The sequence below is a fragment of the Dendrobates tinctorius genome, unplaced genomic scaffold, assembly GCF_039654945.1.
Source record: "Dendrobates tinctorius isolate UK_male_01 unplaced genomic scaffold, ASM3965494v1 ptg000083l, whole genome shotgun sequence".
Lineage (NCBI taxonomy): Eukaryota > Metazoa > Chordata > Amphibia > Anura > Dendrobatidae > Dendrobates > Dendrobates tinctorius.
The window spans coordinates 37384408-37396883 of NW_027361751.1; the positions used below are offsets into that span (position 1 = coordinate 37384408).

General features: G+C 47.1%; 1 protein-coding gene across 8 annotated transcripts; it reads left to right on the forward strand.

Moving 5' to 3' along the window:
* The first annotated feature begins 4448 nt into the window (after positions 1-4448).
* LOC141097200 (uncharacterized) lies at positions 4449-10166 on the forward strand. 8 transcript variants are annotated; one of them, XM_073584311.1, is made up of 8 exons: positions 4449-5810; positions 8230-8282; positions 8778-8805; positions 8882-8983; positions 9077-9141; positions 9228-9326; positions 9649-9742; positions 9833-10166. In XM_073584311.1, exons 1-5 carry the CDS (start codon positions 5444-5446, stop codon positions 9115-9117), a joined length of 591 nt encoding a protein of 196 aa, XP_073440412.1. In that variant the 5' UTR covers positions 4449-5443; the 3' UTR covers positions 9118-9141; positions 9228-9326; positions 9649-9742; positions 9833-10166. The 8 variants fall into 8 exon arrangements, with proteins under 8 accessions (XP_073440412.1, XP_073440413.1, XP_073440414.1 ...); XM_073584312.1 differs by having other exon boundaries at positions 8781-8805; XM_073584313.1 differs by lacking the exon at positions 8778-8805.
* Positions 10167-12476: the final 2310 nt, after the last annotated feature.

Consider the following 12476-nt stretch of genomic DNA (forward strand, 5'->3'; position numbering starts at 1 on the left):
TTCCCTGGCTTAGGACACATGAACCCATGTTGGATTGGCGTTCTGGGGAGGTCCTCCGCTGGGGGCATCCTTGCCAAGAGAGGTGTCTAGGATCCGTTCTTCCGGCTATTCCTTCTCCAGTCTCCTCGGGCCCTGCGGGCTTACCTGCTGCATACTGGTCGTTTTCGGATGTCTTTGACAAGAAAGAGGCAGAGACCCTACCCCCACATCGGCTGTACGATTGTCCTATCGACCTACGACCCGGAACCACACCGCCCAGAGGGCGAATTTATCCCCTGTCTCCAGCTGAAACCGCGGCCATGTCCGAATACATCCGGGATAATTTAGCCAGAGGGTTCATCCGAAAGTCCTCTTCGCCTGCCGGTGCCGGGTTTTTCTTTGTGAAGAAGAAGGACGGTTCACTTCGTCCTTGTATTGATTTCCGGGGATTAAACAACATTACGATCAAGAATAAGTATCCCTTGCCGCTTATTCCTGAACTCTTCGACCGTTTACGTGGAGCCCGCATCTTTTCTAAGCTGGACCTGCGCGGAGCCTATAACCTCGTTCGCATCCGCTCCGGCGACGAGTGGAAAACGGCCTTTAATACCCGGGACGGGCACTATGAATATCTTGTCATGCCCTTCGGCCTCTGCAATGCTCCCGCGGTGTTTCAGGAATTCGTTAATGACATCTTCCGAGACCTGCTGTACTCCTGCGTGGTAGTGTACCTAGATGACATCCTTATTTTTTCCCCGGATCTGGCATCGCACAGAAGGAGTGTTCGTCAGGTATTACAGCGTCTGCGGGAGAATCATCTCTACGCAAAGCTTGAGAAGTGTCTCTTTGAGCAATCTTCATTGCCCTTCTTGGGTTACGTGGTGTCGGATTCTGGGCTAGAGATGGATCCTGAGAAATTGTCGGCAATTCTCCAATGGCCTCGCCCGGTGGGTACCAAGGCAATTCAACGGTTCCTCGGCTTCGCCAATTATTATCGTCAATTTGTGCCACATTTTTCATCTCTCATCAAACCCCTTTCCAGTCTAACTCGCAGGGGTACCGATCCCTCGCTCTGGCCACCAGAGGCTGAAGAGGCTTTTTCCAGGTTGAAACAGGCCTTTGCGACAGCACCTGTGCTCCACCGTCCCCAAGTTAACAAACCCTTCGTTTTGGAAGTAGATGCCTCATCCACAGGAGCTGGTGCTGTTCTCTCTCAAAGATCCTCGTCCGGGCGACTGGCTACCTGTGGGTTCTTCTCAAAGGCGTTCTCTCCCGCCGAATGTAATTACTCCATCGGGGACCGCGAGTTGTTAGCCATAAAATTGGCAATGGAGGAGTGGCGCTATCTTCTGGAGGGGTCGGTCCACCCATTTACCATCTTTACCGATCACAAAAATCTAGCGTACCTCCAGACAGCCCACAGACTGAACCCCCGGCAAGCCAGATGGTCTCTCTTTTTTGGACGGTTCGATTTCGAGATACGTTTTCGCCCCGGACCTAAAAACGTCAAGGCTGACGCATTGTCCCGGTCTCTGCAATCTCCAGATCTGGTGGAGGAACCGGCTAATATCATCGATCCGGCCAAGATCATCACAGTGGCTCCAGTGAATCTCATCACTCCTCCTCCAGGCAAGACCTACGTCTCTGAGGCAGATAGGAGAGAGGTGCTGCGCTGGGGTCATTCCTCTAAACTTTCGGGGCATGTGGGAGTCAAGAAAACGCTGGATCTCATTACTCGTTTCTATTGGTGGCCTACACTTCGCCAGGATGTGATTGACTTCACGGCATCTTGCTCGTCCTGTGCCAAGGTCAAGGTTCCCAGACGGCCACCCTCCGGTCTTCTGCTGCCGCTGCCCGTCCCTTCGGTTCCATGGCAGCATATAGCCTTGGATTTCGTCACCGATTTGCCCAACTCGTCCGGATGTACGACTATCCTGGTAGCAGTCGATCGCTTCTCTAAGATGGCCCATTTTATTCCTCTGCCAGCACTACCCTCGGCTCCTGAATTGGCGAAGATTTTTATCCAGCAGATCTTCCGCCTTCACGGTTTCCCGCAGCATATTGTTTCTGATCGTGGGGTACAATTCACTTCTCGGTTTTGGAGAGCCCTATGTCAACTTCTGGAGGTCAAATTAGACTTTTCTTCCGCATACCACCCTCAGTCCAACGGGCAAGTGGAACGCGTCAATCAGGTACTAGCATCATATCTACATCTATTCTCTAACGCCCACCAAGATAACTAGGTCCATCTCCTCCCCTGGGCAGAATTTTCCTACAATAATCATTCCAGCGAGTCCTCGGCCAAGTCTCCATTTTTTGTAGTGTTTGGGATGCATCCTGGGATCCCGTTATCGATTGCCACTACCTCCGGGGTGCCGGCAGCAGATTCCTTGGCCATGGAATTCTCCAAGGTCTGGTCCGAGACTAAAGAAGCTCTCAAGAGATCCGGAGAGCGCATGAAGAGACATGCGGACAAGAGACGCTTGGACTCTCCTACTTATCTGCCGGGACAACAAGTTTGGCTCTCTGCCAAGTATATTAGGTTGAAGCTCCCCTCGTACAAGCTGGGACCTCGCTACATTGGGCCTTTTAAGATTCTCAAACGTATCAACAACGTGTCCTACCGGTTGGAGTTGCCTGCCTCGCTCCGAGTCCCCAACACCTTCCATGTCTCTCTCCTTAAGCCAGTTGTCCTGAATCGTTTCCACCCGCTTCCGAAACCCTCTCCCCCACCAGTCAGCGCTGATAATGTTTTTGAGGTAAGAGACATTTTGGCCTCTAAAAGGGTAAGGGGTAAAACGTTTTTTCTCATCGATTGGAAAGGTTTTGGTCCAGAGGAGAGATCTTGGGAGCCGAGGGAAAACGTCAATGCTCCACTCATCCTTAAGAGGTTTTTTGCCAGACACAGTAGAGGGGGATGTAAGAGAGGGGGTACTGTCAGCACCGCTGCTCCCATCGCCTCCATACTTACCGCTGGTCCCGCAGCGCCGTCTGCTTCCGCTCCGGGTCCCTCTTGCCTGCCAGCTCCGGCGCGCGCCTGCAATCTTCCCCCCTTCCGACGGGCGGCTTCCCGGCGCGCTCCTCCTCTGCCTTCTGCCGCGCGCACGTTGCCTCCGTGCACGCACCGGGGGGTCAGACCCTTAGGGGAGGCGCCTGACTGTCGAGTTTCCTCGCTTAGTCTAGGCCGTGCGCGCTGCTGCTCGCTGTCTGCTCCAGCCCGCACCCTCCCTGCTCCTGTGCCTTGCCTGCCTGCTTCCCTGCTAACCCTTCCTGTGTCTTTCTTTTGCAGTACGGTGTACTCCTGCCTCCGCCCAGGTCCTGCTCTCTCTCCCTTGTCCGCCTGCTCCGCTGTCTCTGCTCCCGGACCCTGGTTGTCCCGGAAATCTCGCCGGTCCTCCACCGCTTCCCTGCAGCTCATCCTCTTGAGCCGACCCCTGGTCCTGGCTGCCGTGACGTTTGAACTTCTTGAGCCTGCTCCCAAACGATCCCTGTATAGGGGTCGGTCCACCTGGTGCGCTCGCTCAGGGAGGGTTCGACGTCACGGTCCAGTGGGTCCACTCTTGCTCACATCTCCTGTAGCGTAACAGAGATTTTGAATTTCTGCAGACACTTGTGGACACTGGACACTTTTGGATTGTGTGAGGCCCACTGATATCTGAGCGCTATGTCACAGGCTCGATGGCACAGCTGTGACAAAAGTGACTAGAGGATAAGTGAGATTTTGAATTTCTGCAGACACTTGTGGACACTGGACACTTTTGGATTGTGTGAGGCCCACTGATATCTGAGCGCTATGTCACAGGCTCGATGGCACAGCTGTGACAAAAGTGACCATAGGATAAGGGAGATTTTGAATTTCTGCAGACACTTGTGGACACTGGACACTTTTGGATTGTGTGAGGCCCACTGATATCTGAGCGCTATGTCACAGGCTCGATGGCACAGCTGTGACAAAAGTGACTAGAGGATAAGTGAGATTTTGAATTTCTGCAGACACTTGTGGACACTGGACACTTTTGGATTGTGTGAGGCCCACTGATATCTGAGCGCTATGTCACAGGCTCGATGGCACAGCTGTGACAAAAGTGACGAGAGGATAAGGGAGATTTTGAATTTCTGCAGACACTTGTGGACACTGGACACTTTTGGATTGTGTGAGGCCCACTGATATCTGAGCGCTATGTCACAGGCTCGATGGCACAGCTGTGACAAAAGTGACGAGAGGATAAGGGAGATTTTGAATTTCTGCAGACACTTGTGGACACTGGACACTTTTGGATTGTGTGAGGCCCACTGATATCTGAGCGCTATGTCACAGGCTCGATGGCACAGCTGTGACAAAAGTGACGAGAGGATAAGGGAGATTTTGAATTTCTGCAGACACTTGTGGACACTGGACACTTTTGGATTGTGTGAGGCCCACTGATATCTGAGCGCTATGTCACAGGCTCGATGGCACAGCTGTGACAAAAGTGACTAGAGGATAAGGGAGATTTTGAATTTCTGCAGACACTTGTGGACACTGGACACTTTTGGATTGTGTGAGGCCCACTGATATCTGAGCGCTATGTCACAGGCTCGATGGCACAGCTGTGACAAAAGTGACTAGAGGATAAGGGAGATTGGATTGCTTTTAAATAAGCAGTTTGCAGAGCAGTGGGTAAACAGCAATGCAGTGGTCAGGAAGCCTTAGAAGCAGCACAACAACCAACACCACTGATACACCACAATATAGCCTCCCCTTGCACTGCACACACAGTGACTGGTGTGTTGTACAGGCACAATCGCTAGCAGCAGAAGCAGTTTTTTTTTCTTCTTCCCTGCCTAACGCTCTCCCTACAGAATCAGCAGCAGCAACCTCTCCCTATGCTAAGATCGGCAGAAGTAAGATGGCGGTCGGCGTGCACGCCCTTTTATACCCCCTGTGACGCCCACCAAAGCAAGCCAATCACTTGCATGCCCTTCTGAAAGATGGTGGTGACCCGTGCCTATGTCATCACGTTGCCCACAGTGTCCGTGAATCCTGATTGGCTGAAAAAGAGCGCAAAACAAACTTTTGAAACGCGACTTTGGCGCGTAAGTCGCCGACCTCGTGGCCGACCTCATCCTAGGGTCGGGTTTCGTTTCATGAAACCCGACTTTGCCAAAAGTCGGCGACTTTTGAAATTTTTCGACCCGTTTCGCTCAACTCTAGATTCCACCACAAGAGATATAAAATCAGGATCTGGAACGGGAAACCAGAAGAGCAGTCAACCTAGAGCTACATAATATCACCATAGCTGAATACCTAAAGGTACAGCGAATACCACGGTGTCTTCGGGTCCCTTTGCAGCCCACTTTTTTTAGGGAAGATAAGGAGTATTGCACGACTTTTGAGCATATACTCAATAAATGCTTGTTTGACCTTATGACCCTGACCCTGTCTTATCTCCAAAAAAAATCTTGATATAGTGAATACACAGATATGTGCCATGGAAAATCAATTAACCAACACCATGTCTCAGGCCAAATTCCAGGAACTGAAAAACAAGAACCAGGAATCCCTATGTCTTTACAGAACGGAATTGGAGAAGAAGAAAAGGGCCAAGTTTCTTTGCGACGCCGAGGATTATTTACAAAATCGAGTTTACCGCTGGCGGGACAATCAACGCTTTACAAGACGTCGCACATCACAAAGCTCATCTGGTTCCGGGGACAGCCGACCTGGCACTTCCTCCACATCTACTGGCCATTCTGCATCTTTTTTAGGCCGTGGCCGCTCAAGAGGAAGACGCGCCGGGGGGGGCAATGCCGCCGGGGACTCCAGAGGCCAGATCTCGACAAGATCACAGGTACAACCCCCACCCCCTTGGTAATTAATATTTCTTCTAGGAACTTATCAGCAAATCAACTCTCTGTTTTACAAAAGGGTCTGTCTTTCTGCCCCACCTATAAATTCAATTCATTTGAACTCAGTATGGATTTACAACGCTTTTTTCGTAATCTACGGCTACGTGCCTATTTTTCGAAAAAACCTTTGGAGCACACTATTCCATCACAAACTACCCAAACGCTTCTCCAGTTCCAAGAGCTGAACCTCAAGGTATCTAGTACTTTTATGCCACCAAAAGACAACCCACCCATAGAGACATTTGTTTCTTTGGTTGAACGAGACATATCCCAGACCATACACAACATAGACACAGGTAAATTCCATTTTCAGGCAAATTTGTCTCAAGCTGAGAAACTTTCCCTTGAGCAACTATCCACAGATAAATCCCTTGTTATAAAACCAGCTGATAAGGGGGGCGCCACAGTGGTAATGGACAGGTCAGACTATTTAGAGGAGGCCCTTAGACAGCTCAGCGATAGGGATGTTTATAAGGTTATTCCTTATAATCCCGTCCACAACTTGGCGATCAAAATTAAATCTGTCCTGGAGGTCCATCTCCAAGCGAGCACAATAGACAAAAAATTAAGGGATTATCTTATCAAAACCGACCCCACCAAGCCTGTCTTTTACATTTTACCAAAAATACGCAAAAGACTTCACAAACCTCCAGGTAGACCAATTGTATCACTCACGGATTCCATCTTATCACCGCTGTCCATCGTATTAGAAAGGATCCTCACACCAATAGTAAAAAAAACTAAGCCTTTTCTTTTAGACACTGGTGAATTCATCCGATTGATACAATCATTGGGTCATATATCCCCCTCTACTCTATTGGTAACTTGGGATGTACAAAGTCTGTACACATCGATTACCCATGAAAAGGGCATGGCGGCCACTAACAGACTTTTACAGCAAGCAGGCATTGACTACCGAGTTAGACAATTTTGTGCGGACCTTTTGGAACTAGTCCTGAAGGAAAATTATTTCCTGTTCGAGGACACTTGATACGTTCAACAACAGGGTACAGCAATGGGGGCTAACGTAGTGCCCCCTTTTGCTGTAGCCTATATGGCGGTTTTCGAGGACGATTTTGTCTTTAATCACCCTCTCTTTGGTCAACATGTCTTGACGTGACGTAGATTCATAGACGATATTTTTTGCCTCTGGAATGGCCCTCTCGAAACTTTGATTCAATTCGATGAGCACATAAATGGCATCTGGCCGGAGCTAAAATTTACCCTGCAGTATAATTCGGCACAAATCAATTTCCTGGATAACCTGATCTGCAAGGATACACGGGGTTCTTTGAGCATAGATCTCTTCACCAAACCAACCGACAGAAACAGTTTACTACATTTCAACAGTTGCCATCCACCGGCAATTAAAAACTCAATTCCGAGATCACAGTTTAGCAGAGTTGATAGAATTGTCTCTGCTACTAACACTAGGGACTTGAGAAAATCTGAGATGGAGACCAAGTTCACAGATAGGGGTTACCCAATGACAGTCCTAACAAAAGTGAAAAATAATACTAGTTCTATTAGGAGGAATAACATTACAAAACGCATACCTTTTGTTAGTATGTTCCACCCCTTCTCACAACTGACACAGTCCGTTATCAGACGGCACTGGAACTTGTTGACTCACAGTTATCCCAACATCCCTGAATTTCAGGTCCCGTATCTTCCTTGTTATCGCCGCCCCCGAAACATTAGAGACAAACCAGTCAAAGCAGATCTAGGGTCCAGAATTGTAGTCCCCAAACAAACATTTCTTCGCACACCCCGATTGGGCACTTTTCCCTGCCTCAGTTGCCTCCAGTGCAGCAATGTTCAAAAGGGCTCCAAACTCTTTCACCCTCAAACAGGTAAAGGAATACTAATCAATGGCTTCTATACCTGTGAATCCTCATACGTGATATATGTCATCAAATGCCCTTGCGGCTTGGCATATGTGGGGGAGACAACACAACTAGTTAGAGATCGCATTTCGCAACACAAATCCAACATCAGGACCAAGAAAGCTCATCTGCCCCTTCCTTTCCATTTCCATGACAAGAACCATAATATCTCACAATTGAGGTTCCAGGTAATGGAACAGATAGAGGCTAGCAGGCGAGGCCTCAACAGGGTAAAATTATTGAAGAAAAGAGAGGACTATTGGATCTTCACGTTACAAACTCTGGAACCCAGAGGCCTCAATAGGGACTATGATGTTGCTGCATTTTTATGATATCACAATAGTGTAATCGTGGCTTCCATATTGCATGGTAGCGGGCTATTTTTACCATTGGCTTAGTATCAGAAGTGTATATCTGTGTATATTTTGACAAATTTCAGGGTTGTCACCAACTCTTCTATTTTTCGTTTCTCCAGAATCGTTAGAATCACCTCATCACCATATACTGGACACGTCCGGCTATTTGATGGTAACTTATCACTCACCCACCACATTTCTCTTAGTAATCGTTTATTTTCTCCTTTTACTAGTAGCTGCTCACATTATCTCCCCACCAACAACCTTGGTCTGTTGTACCTTGATATCATTCAATTTTCATCCATTTCATTCTTTTTTCCTTCATCTACATCTACATCCTTATATAGACAAATATGCTCTGCTCCCACATTCATCACAATAGCTTAACTACTTAACATGACCGCTGGTTTACACACAGCAATCCCATGGAGAAATTCCTCCTACCCCTCTCATAGAGAGGCTGACAAAAGGGCCCAAGCGCCGCCATCTACCCGCCCCCTGTTTCATCATGTGCTCCTTTTCCCTGGGACACTGCTGTCCATCACATAGGCGCCGCCCTATGATTAACTTCCCGATCATGTGACCGTCCTCCTGTGGCCATGATAGGCTATTTTTTTCCACTTATACCCGGACATACTTCCCAGTAATACAGCATCTTTCACCCCAGCAGCACAAGCGTCCAGCTAAAGGCCAAGGTAATAATTTTAAGAGATCCAGCTCAATTTTGCTGGCACTCTATTCTATCATATTGATACCATTTTCCATTTTCAGCGCAATTCTTCTGCACCTTCGGTGCTTTTCCCAATCAGCACGTTTACCCTCCCAGGGACACACGTGTCTCACCGCCAGAACAGACCATTTGGATAATCGCAGGTATTCTAACTCTCCCAGACAACATTAGGACACCAGTATTGTACCATCTAGTGCCTTTAATCTTATGCATGTTTTCTTTTCCTTCAATTGTAGCACTCACGTGTGGACATTCATGCCTGTCACTAACAATATAGGATAGTTTCCTGAACATATTACAGGTGAATTTTACACTTCTTAATTTAGTGTCCACCTTATATCTTTTGGTCCTCAGTGCTACCATGTCTTCTACCTCTTTTGATCATAGTGCATATTTCTGGACACCCATACCATTTATTTGATATACCGGTCCCTGCATAACTTAAAGTGTCAATCCCGTGGATCCAGTGAATTCCTACATGAGTGGGTAATCTTGTTCACATTATGTGCATATCCTTAGCCTATCTCAGAACACACATTTGTACTCATTTTACTTATCATCTTCAGTGTCCTTTCATCCTCAGTAGCTGCTGCCTCTCAGACTTCTGTTTCTTCACATCATTAATGAATATACCCAGGTATTAACTGACTGGTTTTGGACTTTGTCACCTTCGTCATTTACATAACATCCCCCAATATGTACATGTGCCATTGTCACTCACCGTCTTGTTCTTTTTCTTCCAGTACTGAATAGTGCCTACTCACGACAGCGGTTCTTTAATAATAATATATGGAATTTTCCATTACAGCTCCTCTCAGGTACCTGTCTTGGCACTCATTCCAGTCGGCCATCACCTTTTATGTGGTGTTGCACACCAAGTATCACCGACCACGAATTTCACAGTATCCTTTATTGTTCAGTGTCACACTTGTTGTTTGTTTTAAACTTCCTAGGGCACATTTTCTACATATGTTCCTTACAAACCATCACAGCACGGACTTTTCCATCACCGCCCTTGGAACCTGTGGAGTCTCACTAGGCTCACTTGAACCTTTTCTCAGGATTCGCTACTTTAGTTTTATCCAGTTATCGACTTCTGGTTTAAATTATAAATTATACATGATGTTCATATGTTTATCATCAGCATCCTGTTGCTTGGATATTTGTTCACTAATTAAGATGCCTTGTCTTTTTGTAAAACTCATTCTAGTTAAAACCAACTGTGAAAAAATTCCGTTTCTGATGAAGGTCAATTGTATGACCGAAAACGTTTAAAGGAATGCACTCAACTGGATGCCTTTTACAATAAAGGAACTGTCAAATCAATTTTCTTTTTGAGTGCCAAGTTTTTGTACTACAATACTTTTTATTTATTTTACTTTATATTTCAGAGGGGATTTGTACAGACAGTAGACGTTACATCATAACAATAATCACATAGATCATAACAGATACCAAGAGGAATGAGGGCCCTGCTCGCAAGCTTACAGTCTATGAGGAAAGAGGTAGACACGAAAGGTGGGTGGTAACAGTTGCCCTGATTGTATGGACCAGCCATAATGTTAAGTGTGTAACAGTACAGACACAGAGGGCTAATGGATGCATAAAGCATGTGAGAACATGATGCGGGGAACCTGGTTATGGAAAAACTTTTGGCTGTGCCACACAGGGATAGATTAGGTTAATGTGTTGAGGTGATAGGCCAGTCTGAATAAATGCGTTTTCAGGGCACACTTAAAATTGTGGGGATTGGGGACTAATCATATTGACCTGGGAAGTGCATTCCAAAGGATTGGCGCAGCACGTGTAAAGTCTTGGAGACGGGAGTGGGAGGTTCTGATTATGAGGATGCTAACCTCAGGTCATCAGCAGAACAGAGGGCGCGGGTAGGCTGGTATACTGAAACAAGGGAGGAGATGTAGGGTGGTGCTGAGCCATGGAGGGCTTTGTGGGGGAGGGTAATAAGTTTATACTGAGTTCTGGAGTGGATGGGTAGCCAGTGTAATGACTGGCACAAGGTAGAGGCATCGGTGTAACGATTGGTGAGGAATATGATCCTGGCTGCAGCATTCAAGACAGATTGGAGAGGGGAGAGTTTGGTAAGAGGGAGACCGATTAGAAGAGAGTTACAATAGTCGAGACAAGAATGAATAAGAGAAACAGTAAGAGTTTTTGCAGAGTCAAAAGTAAGAAAAGGTTGAATTCTAGAAATGTTTTTGAGGTGCAGATGACAAGAGCGAGCCAGTGATCGAATGTGGGGGGCAAAGGAAAGCTCGGAGTCAAGTATGACCCCAAGACAGCGGGCATGTTGCTGGGGAGTAATAGTGGAACCACACACAGAAATGGCAGTATCCGGTATAGGTACATTAGTAGAGGGAGGAAGCACAAGGAGTTCAGTCTTTGACAGGTTCAGTTTCAGATATAGTGAGGACATGATGTTAGACACAGCGTTTAGTGTTATGAATGAGTCACTGAAGGAGGAAAAAACAAAAATACAAGCTAAGTCCAGAAAACCAGAGAGGTTGGTAGCTATCGGATTGCAGACCCCTGATCCTATCCACAACAACTAACAGTAGCCGTGGGGGGTTCCTACGATACCCTAGACCCCTCGATCACAGCCGGAGAGCTAAATAGGCCTAAAGAAAGAAAGGGGAAATCTAAACTGCCCCAGAGCAGACCCCAAAGCAATAGGCAGCCCCCAACATATAATGACGGTGAAGCAAGATGGAAACACTAACACAGATAGAAAGATAGGTTGAGCAAATGATGGGGCCCAAGCTAACTAAAAAGGACAGGATAGAAAAGCTGCTGTCTGCAATCCGTAAAAAACCCTACCAAAAAATGTCCCAACCGTCTGATAGGAAAAACAGGCCCTGAAGTCGCTAGGACTTCAAAATGACTATATCAGCACTCAGGTAAATTCTGAAGACAGAGCAAAGAGACAAACTGATCAGAGACAAAAATGGAACTCAGCACACCCCCGACAGGGGATGGCTGAACTCCAAAAAACGAGGCAAGCAAAACAAAACTAATAAGTTCAATAGCAGAGCAAAAACTTATCTTTGGGAAGCAGGAATCAGACTGGTCTCCAAGAATCCAGCAGAGAAATCACCAGCGACTCAGAAGGGCATCAGCTGCCTTATATCCAGTCAGAAGTTCCTGTTACCCAGTCATCATCTACCAGACCAGGTGTTTGGTAATCAGCCTCACTCCCTTCCTTCACCAGAAGAGGGAGTTCATCAGACCTCAATGGTGAAGGGGAAAATGAACTCACAACAGTACCTCCCCCTTGAGGAGGGGTCACCGAACCCTCATGCACGCCACCAGGGCGATCAGGATGGGCCCGATGAAAGGCACGAACCAATCTTTCGGCATGAATATCGGATGCAGGGACCCAAGAATTATCCTCCTGGCCATAACCCTTCCATTTAACCAAATACTGGAGTCTCCGTCTAGCCAGGCGAGAATCCAGTATCTTCTCAACCTCATATTCCACATTACCTTCAACCAATACCGGGTCAGGAGGTGCCACCACAGGAACTACTGGCTCAACAAACCTCTTTAACAGAGACTTATGAAACACGTTATGGATCTTAAATGTAACAGGAAGAGCCAATCGAAAAGAGACTGGATTAA

Coding starts and splice junctions, on each gene's coding strand:
- LOC141097200 (XM_073584308.1), top strand. CDS start 5,936: ATGGATTTACAACGCTTTTTTCGTAATCTACGGCTACGTGCCTATTTT.